Raw genomic sequence first — 18,159 nt, 5'->3', positions numbered from 1 at the left:
CTCAGCATGCTGTGGCCACTGGCCTGGGCCACGAGGCCAGATCTCTTCCAGGGCCATCCTGGCTGCCCTGGGAGGGCCTCTCTGGGATCTTGGGAGCAAGAAAAGCCTGTCTTGTCTTGAGTGCCCCCACTGTGCCCAGCATCAGCTCTAGGAGGCAAGTGTGCCCTGGACAAGGATTCAGGACCCATTCCTGGGTCCCTTGAGGCCAGGTTTGCTGGAAGCATTTGGGATCCCATTGGGGCATCACATTTGGATGTAATAGGGTCAAATCTTGGGCTGTGATTATATCATAAGGAGGCCACTTTTGGTTTTAAAATAGTTTTAAATTAAAAAAATGAATTAAGGGGAAGGATTTAAGGAGTGAGGATTCTTGGCAGCCTTGGGATAATTATTATAAAACTGGCTCTCGTTTTTCAAGTCCTCTGTAGTGCCAGGCAGGAAGTGCTGCCATCCCCAGGAGGGGCTGGCCAAGGTCCCTGGCATGGCCAGCAGCATTGAGTGTGTTGTGCCAATTCCACGTGGCCGCCACCATGCCCATCCCTCCATCCCTTGGGCCCAGTTGCTCTGGCTCAGAGCAGGAGATTTTAGGCACAGGAATAGGTTTAAATCCTGTCCTGCCACTTGCCTACTTAACCTCCCCTGGCCTTATCATGCTCATCTGTAAAATTGGGGTAATGACAGTTCTTGGATCACATGGAGAGAGCCAGATATCTGCCCCAGGCCCTTTGCACACCTTAAGAGGCAGCATTTCTAGCATTACCTCTCTGCTGCTGCCTGTCCCCAAGCTGGGAAAACAGTGTCTTCCAGATACCACCCTTCTCCCGGTCTTCTGAAATATGGAGGGAGAAAATGGCCCATAGATTAGGCAGGGGGTTCCTGCAGGGGCAAAGTTGTGTCTGGCCCCTCATCTGGAGCTAGAATGAGGCCCTGCCCTTCCTGTCCTCTCACCCCAACCCACTCTGGGGACAGGTGCCCTGAGCATGGGAGTGGGAAGGGGGTCCACAGAACAAGCCTCTCTCTTCCCTGCTTCCTTGGGCTCGAAGCTAGAGGTCTAAGACCCAATTCCTCCCTCTCCTCACGGCCTCACTCAAAGCCCAGAGTACCCCGTGACCCGGGAGTGCCCTTCCCGTATAGTGACAATGACAGGAGCTGTGGCCACCAGCCCTCAAGTCCCTGCAGTTGGGCCCCCTGCCCCAGGGTGTTCAGATAAGCCCCTTGCCCATCTCTCCAAAAGCCTTGACCCTGTGTGCCCTCAGCTATCCCTTTCTCCCTGTTCACAACCTAACCATTTGCTGTCCCGGTGTCTCACCTCCTCTCACTCCTCAGCCCCCTCATCTGCCCCTGTCCCGCTGATCTGGGGCACAGTGATGGCTGGCTCTCTAAACCTTAGGTAGCTCTCTAGACTTGGGCTGGGGCTCGGGTGAGGCAAGTGAGGCCCTTAGTGTGCACATTTAAGGAGACACCCATTCTCAAGGTCTTGCAAAGGCAGGGTCAGGGCCTGAGCGTGCGTGCCTCCTTAAATTTTGCAGCTAAGAGATCGCTTGCCTCACCCTGGCCCCAGCCCCGCCCTGGCCCCTTTCCAAAGCTTCTCCTGGCTGTCTTGGACCCCACTCTGTGTTTTTTCTCCCACCTCTCAGCAGCTCCTCTTCAAGGTTCTGTGCTGGTTCCTCCTCCAGCTATCCTGGGTCCCCCTCTCTCACTGTGCACCCCCGCCTGCAGCCCTTCAGCCTCACCCAACATCTTGAGTCAAGATGCCCCCAAACAGCCCCTCCACCCTCCACCTCTCTCCTTAGCTCAGACCCCAACATCCCACTGCTGCCTAGCACTCCCCTCCAGGGCCCCACAGAAATGCTGTGTGTCCACACTGGTCAGCTCCTCCCCAGGGTTCCCAGTCCTCATGGAGACCCCCTTCTCCACTCAGGGACACACCTCAGACTCCCCACTCCCTCACAGACAGCCAAACACTTTCTTCTGGCCTCCACCTCCTAAATTTCTCTCATCCAGCCCTCTGCTCCTCACCTCCACCACTCTGTCCCCTCTCTCCTGGCCACTGGCCACCACCTCCTCCCTCCTGCCACTCCTGCCGCCTATCCACACTCTATAGGCATCTCCCCGCTTTGGACATCTGGCCCTGCCCCTCCTCTCCCCCAGACCCTTTATGACTCCCCACTGGCCTGGGGAGAGAGTCCCAACCCTCCCCCAGGGCTCCAGCCCCACCACTTCTTTTCAGCTCCACAAACACTCTGGATTCTTCCTCACCTCTGAGCTTGCCCATCTGCTCTTCCCTTCTCTCTGCCTTGGAGTACTGGCTGGAATTTCATTTCTTCAACAGACCAGGTAGGCTCCCCTTCTCTGCTCCCACGGCCCCTGCCCTGCCCTCTGTATAACCTTCACCTGCTCAATACCCATGTCCCTCCCAACGTACTGGGCTTGACTCACCCCCTTCGGCCCCCCAGTGCCTAGAACCGTACCTGACATAGCAAAGGCACTCGAGGGGAATGTGTTGCATGGATGAATGAATTTATTAATCGATGCATGGACGGATTGTCATGTAGGTGGCTCTGGTGGCTGGGTGGGGACGAGAGGAGATACTATGTAACCTGTAGCCAGTGTCTGCCCATGACAGCAGGTGGCTGGGGGGAGAAGGCCATGTCACCTCCAGCAGGCTAGGTGCTGATTTTAATGACCTGGCAGTGAGGTGTGTGCATGGCAGAGGCCTGCAGAAGAGGTAATGCCGAGAGGGCAGCTCTGCCCACCTCTAATTATTGCTTGAGTCTTTCTGGCAACGCCAGCTGCCTGCCCCAGAGAGCCGGGTCTCGTCCATCACAGTGTGAGCTCAGGGTGGGGCTGCTGCCACTGCCAGTGGGGAAGACAAAGAGGAGGTTCCTAGGGGCTTTTGTCTTGTAGAGCAGAGGCAGCCCCAGGCTTGGACCAGGTTCAGCTCCTGTCCTTCCTGTCCCCAGGACAGCTGAAGGGTGTCCCCCGGCTCCAGGGTCCCATCAAGAAGCCTCCGGGGTGGCCAAGGAGCAAGCCAGCTGAAGGGGGGTCCACAGCACCCCTCAGGCAGGGAGCCTCGGATGGTTTGGTGTCTGCTGACGTGGAAGCCCTTGGGAAGATGGCGCCCTAGTGGCCGGCTGGGCAGGAGGGCAGCTCAGGCCCGGAAGGAGGCCTTGACCACACGGCCCTTCAGTGGCTGTGGTGGCCGGAAGTTGTTCACCATGCGGATCCTCTCATCATCCTCTGAGGTGAAAAGCAGGCTCCGGAACTTTTCCATCTTAAGAAAGCAGAAGAGATACTCAGGGCAGAGTGTGAGTGCTGTGGTCCTCTGTACTCCCAGATACAGCATGTGGCATATCCCGCCTAGCCAGCTCTACTCATCCCTCCCCTCTTGCCTCTAGGGCTTGTCCCCACTTCTCCCCACTCATTCCCTCTTTGGGACCTCAACTTTAGTTACTTACTCACTAATGGGCCTCTGAACCTGGACCATGCTCCACCTGGTTCCAGTTCCAATCCCATCTAGCTGAGACTTATCAGCACATGTAGCATTCAGACTCTAACCCAGTAGGGGTGGTCCAGGATCCAGGGATCTCCCTTCCCAGCCTGTGCCTAGGTCCTAATGACTAATAATCAAGCTAACTCCCAACCACAAATCTAAAGATTTATCAGCAAAATATCAGAGCCTTGACGGGGGGACCACGGACTGTGGGCTGCTGGTTGGGGGAGTCACACTGCCAGGGGTGGGCCCTGAGTGCTTCATCCCTCCACCTGGTGATCTGGGAGGACTCACCTGCCTCTCAGAGATGCTGATGGGCTCCCGGAGCACGATCCAGGTGACACTCTCGCTCAGTGGGGGCGTCGTCAGGGAGCCGGGGTAGGTCCAGTAGTGCCGGCTGGCAGGCAGGAGACACTTGGGGTTGAAGCAGCTGAACTGGGCCTTGGTGCCCTGAGGCAGGGCAGGGGAACCCGGGAATCAGCATAGACCCCCACCAGGACCAGACCAGCAGCCTCCCCACCCATTTCTATCAGCAGGATTTAGGCTTCTCCTTGGCCTCCTGATGCAAACTGTGGGCAAATGTCTGTGATCCCAGATGCCATCTCTCAGCCTGGGCCAGGCTCTCTCTGCCCCTTTGCTGGTATGTGAAAGCTGCGGCCACCGTGTTCTCTCCCTTGCCTTCAGGTGCCCTTGGTGGCTCTGCCTGTCAGATGGCCATTAACATGACAAGCATCTTATCAATCCTATACCCAACCAGATTGCATGCTGGGCACTCAGTGAGGCCATGGACCCTGACACAGCGGAGTCAGTTGCCGGGCCCCGCAGGTGCTGACCTGCACCCTGACAAGGGTTTGCTGCCAGACTAGGGGAGTGGAAGGGCCCACTCCGTGATCCAGCCTCTTCCTCCCTCCCCACCAGGCTGCTCTGGGTCAGTGGCACGGACCCCTCTCTCACCTTAAAGCGAACCATGTAGAGTGCATCTGTCAGACGGTTCATGCTGGGATGCTCATCCCCCGTCTGTCAGGGAGAGAGGGTAGTGTGAGCCGTTCATGTTCTGGAACTAGGGGCAGTGCCAGGCCTCCCAGGCCCCTCCTGGCCCCAGGTAATCACCCCTCACCTCCAGGAAGACACCGACCACAGCCAGGCCATCGGGCGCGGAGGCTGCCTCCCCAAAGGTGCTGTACTTCTTGGCGTTCCAATGAACTAGGTGCAGCTGCAGGGGCAACAACAGGCCAGCTTAATACCCCCAAGGGGCCGTGGGAGCTTGGAGCCACATTTCTCTCCCTCCCACGGGACTTCTGGCCCCTCTGCAGGAGGGGAAGGCGGTCAAACATCCCAGGACTTATGGTCCTGAGGGGCCCAGGCATGCCCCCAGGGGCCACAGATAGCATTCCCCCTGCTCTGGGCTAAACCCTTTCCTGAGCCCCAGGGGACCAAAGAAGAATCTGGCTCAGGCCCTGCCCTCTGTGAATGAACTATGAAACAGATAATGGCCATCCAGTGTGCCACCTCCCTGAGGAGGTAACGCCTGCAGCTGAATCCAAAGAATAAGTAGGGGGTTATCAGATGGAACCCTTGGGGGAAGGTATTCCAGGCAGAGAGAACAGCATAAGCAAAAGCCTGGAGGCGTGAAAGAGCCAGGTGTGGGCAGGGGAGTGAGCACATGCAGGTCAGTAAGGGCAGAGTCGGGAAGACGAGGCAGGGCAAGGCCAGGTCATGCGGGGCCCCGAAAGACAGGCTCAGTCCTTGAAGGGTTGTTGGCAAGAGTGTGGTGGGACTGGATTTGCCCTTCAGAAAACTCCTTCTGGTCACACGGATGAGGACAGGAGTGGGCAGAGTTCCGGCGGAAGACCCTGTGCTGGGGGTGGGTAGAGGATGTCTCTCTCCAGGCCTCTTGCGTGCTCCTCCTCACCCTCTCCAGGGCCCCCACACCAGGCACCCGTCAAGTCCCTGACGCCACAGTCCCTCCGGAAGTAGTAAAGGGATTCATGTAGAGGAAGGCGCTTACCTCGCTGGGGAACGACTTGCCGTCCACCGTGTGCTCTGAGCCCACACTGTGCTTCTTGCCCCAGTGGAAATGGAACTGCTTGAGCCGGTAGGGCCCATCCAGGGGCCCCCCAGTCATCACTGTGGGTAGAAACGGGGTGTGGAGCAATCGCTGTGAGAGCCCACACTGCCCGGCAGGCGGGAGTGCCAGGATCGGGGAGTATCCAGGAGGGGGATAAAGTTTTCATTTGGAAAATTCCTTGGGCTAATTGGGCTTGAGTCCCCACTCAGTCCCCTGAGCTCTTTGCTGGTTCAGGGCTGAAATCTTGGCAGCCTGTAGGCGGCAGAGGAGCTGGTACTGACAGAGTACGTCTCTCCATCTGGCCATCCCCCGACTCCTGCTGAATTTTGCAATGGAAGCTGGGACCTTGCCTCTCAGGCCCCTGGTATCACTAACAATAGGCCTCCCATGTCTGGAGCCCCGACCCAGGGCTGGGTCAGAAGGACTATTTTGTTTAGACCTCATAGTAGCCCATGAGGGACAGAACCTATTATTATCTCTATTTTATAAAGAAGGAAACCAAGGCACAGAGAGGGCAAGGCATTTGCCCAAGGTCACACAGCAAGACACTGAACCAGGATACAAGTCCAGAGCCCAAGCCCCTAATCATCAAGCTGCACTGCCTCTCCAGAAACTTGAGCCTCCCCAGGACCTGACTCTGTCCAGAGCCCAGCTCCTGAGGGTCCTCACTATGATGGCCAGGCCCAGGTACCTCCAATGCCCTCCCCCATAGCCGCTTTGGCAGGCCCCACTTGTGCTAGTTTTATGACTTTCCCACCCTGATACCCGGTGAGCTGGGGTCACGCACAAGGCCTCCTGGGACTGATTGAATTTCCAGCTGAAAGGGATCTGGCAGTGGGGGGAGCCTCAACCAGGCCTGAATGTGAGCTCCTAGATCAGGTGACAGCCCTGGGTTCAGAGTCTCACTGGGCCCCTCCAGGGTGGGTAACCAGGGCAGGGCCTTGCCCCCTGAGGGCCCCTTGAGGAAGAGGATGACAGGACAGTCCAGAGGCCCCTCATTGTTGCCCTGCCTTACCTAAGAAGCAGGGCCTGTTCATGGCAATGCTGGGTGGTTAACGAAGGGTGTCTGGGGGTAGTGGCCATGGGCAGGGGCTCAGTCAGGCTGCCCCATCCCGGGGAGGCAGGAGCAGCTGGGCCTGCAGGCTCAGCTCCCTGATATGGTCTGTGGGGGCCCACCCCTCTGAACATGCACCACCTGGGACCCCACCATGCGATCTCTCAGAGAGTGAACTCCCTCCCTAACCCCTTGAGCTTGGCGCCCGTAGCCCCCTCCCTCCGTCTTGACCAGAGAACACACCGCCATTCACTGGGCACAATGGGTTCAGCACTCTGTGGGTATCCACCCCCACAGAGACCTTGAAGGGGACACATTGTTATCCCTGTCGGACAGATGTGGGACTGAGGCTTGGAAAGGGAGGTATCCTGCCCGAGGTCACAGAGCTGGTGAGTGGCAGAGGCCCAGCTATCTCACTCCCAAGCCCACCTTCTTTCCACTGGCTCCCTGCCCCCCCAGGCCCAGGTTCTGGTAGAGGAGGGAACCCCAGCCAGGCCTGAAAGTGAGCTCCTGGATCAGCAGTCCAGAGGCATGCCCCTTTGACTCTTCCTCCCAACAGTGGCCTTCACTGAGCTACAGATGTCTGAATCGAATCCTCAGTGCCCGATGAAGGTTGCTTAAAAAGTGCAATTATATGAAAACTACTCCTTCATAAACTGTCATCTAGGGCCATCAAGAGCCCCAAGTCCCTCCCCAAAGCTCTAGGGGAGAAGCTTTTCTTAGAATTCAGTACTGCGAAATGCTGTGTCTCTCTTCTGAGGATCTGCTGGATTTCCTCCTTCTACAATAAGAACTATAACTGATCCTCTTTCTCTTTTTCCCTAGCCTACTAGGGAACTCGGACCTAAGTGACTAAGATCACTCCCATTAGGGTTCCCTCCTCTTCTCTGCCCTTTGATTTTTCTACTTGAAACTTTAGTTCCCTTGAGTGCTTTCATTGTGTGGCTGGGGGTGGGGGGCAGACTACCAATCACTTCCTTACGCAAGAATCTCTAGCAGTTTCTCCTGAGGCCTTTGCCTAGGAGTTTATCATGAAAGGACCTGGACTCTAGTCCCAGGGCAAAGAGACCTTGGAAGGAGCTGCCACAAGTTCCCGCTGGCCTCTCTCTGGCCCAAGATGGTTAGGATCTTGGGTTGGAGAGACGACCTGTGGGGTCAGACCAGGCTGGTTCTGACTTTCCCCAGCTCACTGAGTATCTCCTTCCCCATCTTAGAGGTGGGTTCTTAAGAGGAATAAAAGAGCTGCCTGCGACCTTAGCAAGGGGCCTGGCACACAGAACATTTCAGCTCCCTTCTTTCTCTGCTGGGCTTGGCCAGATCACACAGAGAGGAGGGCTTGGCCTTAGGCCACACAGCAGGTCAGTGATGGGGCAGGGAGTGAAAACAAACCTGATCTAAAGCACTACGTGGAAGAGAAGGAAGGGAATTAGCATTTCATGAGAATCTGCTGTATGCCAGCACCACAAACATCACCTCAGGTTTTCATTTTTCCTCTCTATGATCCTAGAGAGGAAATAGGGTCTTATTGCTCCCATTTTATGCCTAAGGAGACTGAGGCTCAACCCAAGGCTTCATAGCTGGTGAGAGTGGAGGCTTCCTTCTCCACCATAGCAAACTGTCCCTCTTGAGCCTGCCCAAAATAGGTTTAGGACCCCAGAGGGAGGGGTGCCAAGGTCTGGCAGGGACTACTTACCAGTTCGGTCATCACTGTCATTGAAGTCCACCTGGACAGAGTGGCCATTGTTGGCAATGCTGAGAGATGTGCAGGCCTCATAGGAAAGCTCCAGTGGCTTCAGGCTGGGTGAGTACACAGCCTGGCTAGACACGATATTGATTGGTGATTGGCGGTCTCCCTGGGCAATGGGATACAGCTTGTGCCACTCTGAGGGGCCTGCGGGTGGGGACAGGGCAAGGACTCAGGCCAGCCCATATCTCTGGGTTGCAGGCTGAGGGCAGCTGTGGGAATGGTCTCCTTTCAGAGGTTAGCCCCTGCTTTGGAGCTGTGTGCTCTGGAGCTCTAATTCCAGCTCCACCATCTCTCCTCTCAGCCTCCATTTCCTTGTCTGTAAAATGTCCTCACTAAAACTCACCACCCAGAACTGACAGGAGGCCCAGAGAGGTAACGCATAGAAGGGAGCATGCTACAGCTACAGACTCAGGGTGGTTCTGGCAGCGGTTGGTTCTCCCCAACCCAATACATGCTCAGAGAGGCCCCCTGCCCTACCAGGCATCTGGCCACTCCCTGCACCATGAACATGTTCATGGCGGTGTTTGTGATAATAATAACAAAAGCTCACATCAACTTGGCTTTGGTTCTGTGACATGCGTTTACTCCTCACAACCACCTTGTGAAGAAGAAACCAGTGTGATCCCCATTTCACAGATGAGGGAACTGAGGGCCGCTCACATGTACACACACACACACACACTCACTGGGACTGTGATATAAACACACAGCATGTGCATGAACTACCCCCAGCTCCCCTCCCCAGGTGTGTGCCTATAAGTCCACAGAGACTTTCACGTGTGCACAGGTATGTGCACTGTGACCTGGGCTCACCACGCCCAGAGCGGGTGGGCCAGCAACACACATGTGTACAAACACACACACAGCCCTGTCGACTACATCTGACATAGACACATACACCCTCACATACAAACACCCCCTGTTGCAAACGCAGATCTGCACTAAGAGACTACAGCAAAACACATGCTCGTGCACACACACACACCACACCCACACCTGCATGCACACCCACGGGCACCCACCACCTGCCTCCCAGAGGCTCCATCTGCAGCCGAGAGGCTCAGCATCTCCCCGGGGAACATCCTGAGATGCAGCCTATTTTTAGAGCTATTGCCGGCTGGTGCTTCTCCCCGTTTTTGGCTTCTTAAGTTTTCCTGAGAAAACAGCAGCAGGTGCCGACAGAGCTGTGTCCCAGTGGATGACTCAGAATCGTGGCCCAGACCCACTGGGTTATTTTTGAAGTCCTGTGAGCATGCCGCATGCCGGCACCTCTATCCTCTGTCCTTCCCTCCCTCATTGCCCTGACACTGGACAACCCAGGTCTGGCTGGGTGAGGGGCAGCGGCCGGTGGTTGGCAGGCCCTATAGCATACTAGATGCTCAGAGCTGCTGGGCAGGACTAGCAAGAAGGCTGGAGTCAGGGGACTCCCACTCTGGGGGAAGCGCCCAGAAGGTGGCACTGAGCAGGTGCTGAGGGAAGATGATCTTTTATTGGTTCTGTCACCTGCACCTTCTCTGCCTCTCTCTCCATCTCTGCTGGTCTCTGTTGCCTTTTTCTGAATGTCTCTTTCTAGCTTTTGCATGCCCAGATCTGGGTTTCTCCCTCCAAAATATGCTCCTGTGTCCTTGGAGTCCCAGAGGGGGCCAGAGACATCACAGCACCTCCCTAACTCCCTTTGGCTCATTGCAACCTCCTGACCCCCAGATTGTAGCCCAAGACCCCCAATCACCCTCACAGTGACTGCCTCTCCCCAGGGAAGTGAGGAGTGTTCCTCCCACCAATACTTCCCCTTCTCCCTACCCGGACCTGACCTGCTTGGGTTTCCTCCTGGCAGCCTGGATCTTGGGTCCTCATTATTCATCTCAGGGAAAGGTGGAAACCCTTGCCAGGTAAGAAATAGCCCCAAAGGGAACTGACAGCCCCAAACCTACACTCAAGCCATCTGACTTCACCTTCTGCCTCTTCTCCCTTCCTTCCTGCATCCTATGGAAACTGAGGCAGGATCCAGGAGCTATTTTCCTGGTCAGACCAGGAGTCTAGTGTGGACCACGGGCTCCCACGCCTCACACGGGGACGTGCCCAGACACCCTGCTTGATGCAGACCCTCAGACACATGCGTGCGCCTCCAAATGCCCCTTCCCTCTCATACCTGCCGGCACGAAAGCCCTGACACTTTCCGGGGAAACTCTTCCAGGGACACTGCGCCCTTGCCCACGCGCAGTCCAGCTCCGGAGAGGTCCCCGCACACACGCCGTGCGCGCTCCCCGCACAGACACCCGCGCACAGCGCTCCGCCCCGACCGCCTCCCGCTGCCCTGGGCCACCTCCACCTCCCGCGCCACCGAGGGTGAGGGAGTGAGTGTCGGGGCCCGGGTCGAGCCAGTGCAGCTGTCGGGCTGCGCGGAGGAGGCGGCAAGACGTGCTGAGCCGCGCGGTGGCCAGCTGGCAGCGGGGCCGGCTGGGGCGCAGCTCGGACTTTGCGCCAGCGCGGGGGAGCCCGGGCTCAAGCTGGGCAGGTGGGCTGGGTTCTAGGGGCTGGGCTGGAGGGGGGTCCGGGTCCAGCCTAGAAGATGGGGGTTTGCCGGTCCGGGAAACCCAGCTGTGCGCCAGGGGTCGGGGCGAGTCCCAGCAGGTCAAGGCTGGCCGTGGTCTGCGCCTACCGTCGTTCTGGCCGTAGCCCCAGCCGTGGTGGCCGGTCATGCCGCTGCAGTCCCCGAAGCCGTGCACCTGCCGGCTCGGCACAGTTCCGCTCGCTCTGGCTGCGGCTCCGGCCCCGATCGCTGCCGCGGAGCAGCCTCTTAAAGCAGCGGCGGGCGGGAGGAGCGGTTCCCAGGGGACCCGCCCCCCCCCGCCCCCCTCCCAGCAGGGCGAGAGAGGCCGGCACTGCCCCACCCCCGCCCGCCCGCAGGCCAGTTGAGCCCCGGGTCGAGATGCGCGGTCAAGAGGACCTAAATCTCTTTCCGCACCCCCACCCCCGCCCTGGCTGGACGACTGTCTCTCCTCTTCTCCAGCACGTGTACAGGCTCCCGGACACGAGAAACCCTCCATGCTGGGGGCCGCCTCTGTTTCCCCACACCTCATCCCCTCCCCAGGCTGTCCCTGAGCGGTAAATCCCACAACTGGGGACCTGGGCTCTGGGCCCTCAGTTCTTTGGGATTGGAGAGTCCCCTTTAAAGTACAAATTTGCTCTGACCATCAAGTGTCCAGAACTGGAGCTTCCCCTATTTGCCAGACACTGTGGCAGGTGCTGCCAACGTTGGATCCTTGCTGTCGTCTAACCCTCTCAGCTACCCTACAATGTTGAGTGGTTCTTCCATTAGCCCTATTTCACAGAGTAGGGGACCACTGAGGCCTAGAGAGGTGAAGTGACTTGCCTGAGGTCATCTAGCCAGAGCATGTGTTTGTCTCACTCCACACACTGCTCTTTGCCACTTCCCCTTAGGGCTAGGGGCAGGGGGTCCTGTGGCTGTAGGTGTCTAGGAGCCCTGGGGTAGGAGGAGGACAGGACCGGCAATCCAAATCCCTGGCCCAGACAGAACCAGAGCCTCAAAGTGGGGGGTGGGGAGGGGTGGCATCAGCGGGTGAGCATGAAGACAGACAGACCCACAGACACCAGCTGCCTTCCCCATGGAAGCAAGTCTCAGGCCCCGCCTCCCATCCTCATCCTCTTCATTCCTTCCTCCTTCCATCGAGGACTCTTGGCCTGTCCCTTTACAGCCTGCTGCTCATCCCTCCTTTCCTTGTCTCCCCATGACCTTCGGCACACCTGCTGGGACCTCCACCCTGCACTCAATCTCAGTGCCAGCCTTGACCCAACATTTTCCCACCCACGAGCCCTGGTCCTTGCTGTGCCCTCCAGCTGGTATGTCCTGTCTTCCACCCACTGGCTCCAGCCAGTCCAATCTGATTCATCTTAGGATGTGGCCTTGTTCCAAGGCTAGGGCTTGTCTCTAGCTGGGGCTCAGCAGGCAGTTTTGGGAAGACAAACAGATGAGTGGATGGAAGTACAGACAAATGATCCTACCCAGGGGCTTGTACTGAACAGGAGTTGAAGGGTCATTTGTAGAATGCCCGATGGTGTGATCTTGAGCAGAGGAGACTGTCGCAGGCCCTGAGAAGGAATCTGCCATCTTGTCTGCCTGGCTCTCCTACATCTCTGTCACTGTCTCAGTTTCCCTCTCCTAGGCCCTGGACCCCAGTTCCCCAGGTGGAGTTGTGGAGATTGATTGACAACTGATTGGCTGGGCCAAGGTCAGTCAGTGACTTCCCAGCCCTGCCTAGTTGCCCCTCTCTGACCCAGGAGCTGGAAGGGCCATTAGTATAATTCTGACCCTCAGGTGGGGTCAGGGAACTCATGATAGAGACACAGGGGGTGGCCCCCAAGACCAGCATGTGACAGAGAATGCAATGTTGTCAGGGTCCCAGAAATGTCATCTTCAGACCAAGAAGACAAAGGCTCACTTTGGAATGAGGCCTGCAGCCTCTGTCCATTTCCCAGAGGAGCCAGTCACCCTTCTCCTGGGGGAGTTGCAACAATCTCTGGGTCTGGGGACAGGCCCAAATGTGTACTTCACTGAGCCACTTCCCCCTAAAGCAACCCAGGACTTTCCCATATTTATTCATAGTATTAAAAAAAATTGGAATTACTTATATAGTTTTGAATTCAGCTTCATCTGCACAGCAACCCTGGGCTGGGGGTGGGGTGGGGATTTTTACCCCATTTTACAGGGGGGGAAAGCAAGGCTCAGAGAAGTTGAGTTAGGGTGCACAGTAAGTGACAGAGCAAGGCTGAAAATCCAGGGCTGCTGAGGCCCTTATTCAACCTGTCTAAAATTGCAGGGATGGTGAAGAAGTAGATTTTAAATTTGGTTGTCATTTGTGTATATATGCAAGACTGTCTCTGGAAGGACTTAAGAGAAGCTGGGGAGAGTGTTGGCCTCCGGGTAGAAGACTGGGAGACTGGAAGGGTGGAGAAGGGTGCAGAATGGGGGTGGGAGGGACACTCTTTACTGCTCATTCCTTTGTACCTTTTGAAAGAGTTAAAGTGCGTATTATCTCTTTAACAACCAAATAAAAGTTGATCCAATTCTTTCCTTCCTACAGCCTGTCTTCAGCAGTTTCCTCCGGGCGGGCAGGCACTGGAGTGCTGGGAACTCAGGCAGGTGACAGGGGTCAATTGAGTCTGCCTGTCTCAGGTGAAGCTCCAGTTGACCCTGTAGCCCAGTCAGGTCAACTTAGGAAAGCCTGTGCCCCCATTCAGGCTCCTCCTGTCTCAAGTATGTGCTGTCTTTAAAGCTGAATTGATTTTACTGCTCTGGAGTTTACTCTTTGGTCTCGCTGGCGTCGGTGGCTCCTGGATTTCTCTGTTTCTGGGAGAGGGGGAGAACAGGATGTGAGGGCTGTGATGAAGGGCTGGGGGAGGAGGGCAGGAGCAGCTTGCACAGCCACACCTCGTTCATCAAGCGACTTGATCAGATCTCACTTCCCCTTTTGAAGATGCAGTGTCTTTGGTCTACAGTGAGGCGATGGGGGCATAGTTCCTGCCCTGCCTACCTCATAGGGATCCTTGTGAGCATTGTTGGAGACAACAGATGTCCAATGCTGAACCAACAGGCAGAATCATGCCTGCTCTCACTGTATGTTATGCACTGAGACAATGGGCCAGGCTAAAAGCCCTGTGGCCTGGAGACTCTAAGATCAAAATTACAGTTCCTTGTATTTTTTTTAAAAACATTTCCACTTGAAATATGTGTACGTATATGTGCACACAGTGAGATGGAATGGGCCTGGGCTGTGGACCTAGACAGACCTGGGCTTGACTTCCAGCATCACTGGCTATGTGACTTGGGGCAAGTTGCTTCACCTCTCTGAGCCTGTTTTCTCATTTATAAGATGGGAATAGAGTCTAGAGGGCTAATACGATGGTCAGGTGAGGCTATAGCTGTGAGACTCCTGGTACTCCTGCACTCCTCAGACCTAGGACCTCTGTTCTTTCCCCTTTTCCTCACCTTCTTGGGCACATTTAAAACCCCAAACATTCCTTTTCCAATTATAGTAGTGGCACATATTCATTGTAGAAAATTTGGAAGAATCAGAAAAGCGTATACGAGAAAATTAAAACTACTGGTCATGTGACCCAAGAATCACCACCGTTAACATTTTGTGACCATCCTGCCAGGCTCTTTCGATATGTATTCGTAGTACTTAAAAAACAATAAGAATCATATGTATAGCTTTGTGACCAGTTTTTTTTTCCACCTAAGCCCTATGGTTAGCGTTTTCCTGCTTGACCAGCCTTGGAGAACTTGACACTTAATAACTGCACAATGCTCTAGTGTATGGGTTATTTCTGGCTTTCACTGTTGTAAATAGCACTGCAGTGAACATCCATACTGATACATCTTTGTATGTGTGTCTGATGATTTCCTTGGGATAAACTGCTAGAAGTGGAATTGCCAAATCAGATGATATACGTATTGCCAGTAGGACATTTTATTTATTTATTTTTTTAAAGATTGGCACCTGAGCTAACATCTATTGCCAATCTTTTTTTTTTTTCTTTCTCCTCCTCCCCAAAGCTCTCCAGTGCATAGTTGTATATTGTGAGTTGTGAGTTGTGAGTGCCTCTGGTTGTGCTATGAGGGACGCAGCCCCAGCATGGCCTGCTGAGTGGTGCCGTGTCTGCGCCGAGGATTTGAACTGGTGAAACACTGGGCTGCCAAAGCGGAGCGCGCAAACTTAACCACTTGGCTACAGGGCCGGCCGCAGTAGGGAGGGCATTTTAAAATATAAAAAGTATGGTGAAAGTAATTTCAGAAATGTTTTCTTTCATTCAACAAACATTTACTCAAGTCTTATTCAATGCCAAGTGCTGGGCCAGGCATAGGTGATATAACTGTGAACGTTACAAACCCACAGCTGCCTCAGGGGAGGGTTGGGGGAGAGAGACAAGGGAGTGGCCAGTGAGCACCAGGGTGACAAGGGCTAGGATGGGCAAGGGCAGGCAGGGAGGGCTAGTGGCTGAGGGCTGGGAGGGTGAACTCAGTTGTGACTCATTCTTCCCAGCTGGTTTCCCACAGACTATAAGCTCTCCCAGGGCAGAGCCAGCCCCAAACTTCCGGGGAGCCCAAGGATCCAGTCTCCTCCAGCTGAGACCAACCAGGATGGGTAACATAATAGACCTCAGCCAGGGTCTTGCCAGACCTGTTGGGGTGTTTGTTTCTAATCCATGTACCATCTTTTAATAGCTGAGAGACTTTGGAGTTTTACTCATGTCTCCAAACCCCTGCTCTCTTCTCTATAAAGTGGGGTGAGCAGCAGTATCTATTGCATTGAGTGGGAACAAATGAACACAAAATAAGGTGATGCACATCAGGGGTCTGCCTGGTATGTAAGTGCTCAGTAAACAGGACTAGCATTGGGGTTATGGGGCTCAGTTTTCCCACCTGTTCAGTGGGAGCTTGACCTAGGTCAGTGGGTCTCAAACTTGAGCTCACATCAGAATTGCCTGGAAGGCTTGTTAAAACAGTTTCCTGGGATGGAGCCGGCCGTGTGGCTCAGAGGTTAAGTTAACGTGCTCCACTATGGCGGCCCAGGGTTTCACCAGTTCGGATCCTGGGCTCAGACATGGCACCGCTCATCAGGCCATGCTGAGGCAGCGTCCCACATGGTACAATCAGAGGCACTCACAACTAGATTATATAACTATGTACTAGGGGGCTTTGGGGAGAAGAAGAAGAAGAAGGAGAAGAAGAAGAAAAAAAGAAGATTGGCAACAGTTCTTAGCTCAGGTGCCAATCTTTAAAAAAGAGAAAAACCAAAAAATAGTTTCCTGGGCCTCATCCCAGAGTTTCTGATTCATCCAGTCTGTGATGGGGCCTGAGAATTTGCATTTCTAACAAGTTCTCAGGTGATGTTGATGCTACTGGTCCAGGCCCACACTCTGAAAACCAATGGCTTAAATGAATACAGGCATGATTTCCTGATCTGATACCCGATTTCCTGTCCTCTACAATAGGAAAAACTCATCAGTGGGCCCTGAGTTTCTAGATAGCAGGGTTTGTTTCAGATCAACCCCCACAGCCCCAGCACAGGCACCTTTACCTGCTATCATGGGTTGAATAGTATCCTTCAAAAAGTTGTTGAAGTCCTAACCCCCAGTACCTGTGTATGTGATATTATTTGGAAATAGGGTTTTTGCAGGTGTAATCAAGTTAAGATGAGGTCATTAGGGTGGGCCCTGATCAATTGCGACTGGTGTCCTTACAAGAAGAGAAGAGATACAGATAGAGACAGGAGGGGAGAATGCCATGTGACAGTGGAGGCAGAGATTGAAGTGCTACAGCTGGAAGCCAAGGATTGCTAGCAAGCCACCAGAAGCTAGGAAGGCAAGAAAGGATGCTTCCCACAGGCTTCAGAGGGAGCATACTACTCTCATCTTTATTTCAGACTTCTAGCTTTCAGAACTGTGTGACAATCAATTTCTGGAGTTTCAAGCCACCCAGTTTGTGGTACCTTGTTATGGCAGTCCTACGAAACTAATACACTGAGGTTTTTAATTTTTTTACAGATGCCACCAATGCAAACCTTTTCAAAATCATACGTTTTTTCATAGGCATATAACTCCCCCCACCAAGTTTGGGGATGTTTCCTTTCATGCAGTCCATGACTGCACTGAGCGTGAGAGGCTGAGCAGTGAACTCTCACTTGTTGCCTTTTGACCTTCCCACATTCCCTGGGCGTATTTTATTATCCCTTATATTTCACCCGTCCAACTGGAGAAGGAAATGTGACAGCATAAGCACACGACGAGCTGGGAGAGCCTCATGTCTCTGTTTCCCACCGGTTGTGTTCCATGGGTGCTGGGAGGGACTAGGGAAGTCATGAGAGGGTGTGCCCCCATCCTGATCCTAGAGACAGCACCCAGGGGCAACTGCATCCATCATCACTGCATCATTACTGTCAAACTTCCCTCTCTTCCCTGTACCCTCCCTTGTCCCTGTCCGAGAGTGGGTTGGGGGTTGGGATCTCTGCTCATTTCCACCTTATTTCAGGCAATTATTAACCTGAAGGTGCCTGTAGTGTCTGGGAGATAGAGGGGAAGGAACCTCACCTCCCTCCTTGTTGGTTTCCTGGCCTCCAGCTCCTTCTTTCTTCTTTCTTCCCCTGCCTCATGGGGTAACCTCCTTCCTTGGCACTCATCCCCACAGGGTAGCCATCCTCTTCCTAAAAAATGGTTCTTTTCAGAAAGTAGACGGCTTTAAATTCCTCCTTGGTTTTATGTTCGCAGTCCTCACAAGGTGGCCCCTGCTGTCTCTCAACCTTCCCTGAGGGCTGCCTACCCTTTACCTAACTCCCCACCACACCAAACTTTCTTCAGTGCCTCCAGCCTGCCATGCCGTCTTTGTCTCCCAGAGATGACACCTGCTGTTCCTCCTGCCTAAATTAACATTATTCCTTGCCCACACCCCCTGAAACATTCCTGGAGGGGGGAGTGGGTGGGGTTTCTCTGTGTGCCTCCCAACACCCCAGCTTCCCTCTCTCTGTAGGAGGCCCACATTGTCTAGTAAGTACTTGTTTTCCTCCTTCTCCCCTCATGGAGCTGGAACCCCCAAAGAACAGGACCCCAGACTTATTTGTCTTTGCATCTGCTGGCTTTGTGGTTTGAAACAGACTTTCACTGTGAGCTTTTTGCATGAGAAGATGGAAGAAATGAGTGAACAATAATGATCATAATAATGAAAATTATTACCCAGACAGGATTTTTTGTGAGTTTGGCTCTGTGTATTCAAAATCTCA

The 18,159-nt window shown here is 54.4% G+C and overlaps 1 protein-coding gene across 1 annotated transcript; it reads right to left on the bottom strand.

Moving 5' to 3' along the window:
* Nucleotides 1-2,498: 2,498 nt before the first annotated feature.
* On the bottom strand, nt 2,499-11,180 carry CA7 (carbonic anhydrase 7). Its single transcript, XM_014854297.3, has 7 exons — nt 11,022-11,180; nt 8,309-8,506; nt 5,502-5,620; nt 4,611-4,706; nt 4,448-4,510; nt 3,788-3,943; nt 2,499-3,274 (listed from the first exon to the last, which is right to left on the bottom strand). Exons 1-7 carry the CDS (start codon nt 11,059-11,061, stop codon nt 3,152-3,154), a joined length of 795 nt encoding a protein of 264 aa, XP_014709783.1. The 5' UTR covers nt 11,062-11,180; the 3' UTR covers nt 2,499-3,151.
* Between the last annotated feature and the right edge of the window lie 6,979 nt (nt 11,181-18,159).

The sequence above is a fragment of the Equus asinus genome, chromosome 28 (genome assembly GCF_041296235.1).
Source record: "Equus asinus isolate D_3611 breed Donkey chromosome 28, EquAss-T2T_v2, whole genome shotgun sequence".
Classification (NCBI taxonomy): Eukaryota; Metazoa; Chordata; class Mammalia; order Perissodactyla; family Equidae; genus Equus; species Equus asinus.
The sequence above is the reverse complement of the archived record's forward strand: the minus strand, read 5'-3'. Positions and strand labels throughout refer to the sequence as shown.

What these genes read in the sequence shown, in the direction of transcription:
- CA7 (XM_014854297.3), bottom strand. Translation starts at nt 11,061, where the DNA reads ATGACCGGCCACCACGGCTGGGGCTACGGCCAGAACGACG. An exon ending in GGGCTACGGCCAGAACGACG is followed by an intron (nt 8,507 to 11,021) that starts GTAGGCGCAGAC and finishes CCCCACCCGCAG; the next exon opens with GCCCCTCAGAGTGGCACAAG. An exon ending in TCTACATGGTTCGCTTTAAG is followed by an intron (nt 3,944 to 4,447) that starts GTGAGAGAGGGG and finishes GCCCTGCCTCAG; the next exon opens with GGCACCAAGGCCCAGTTCAG.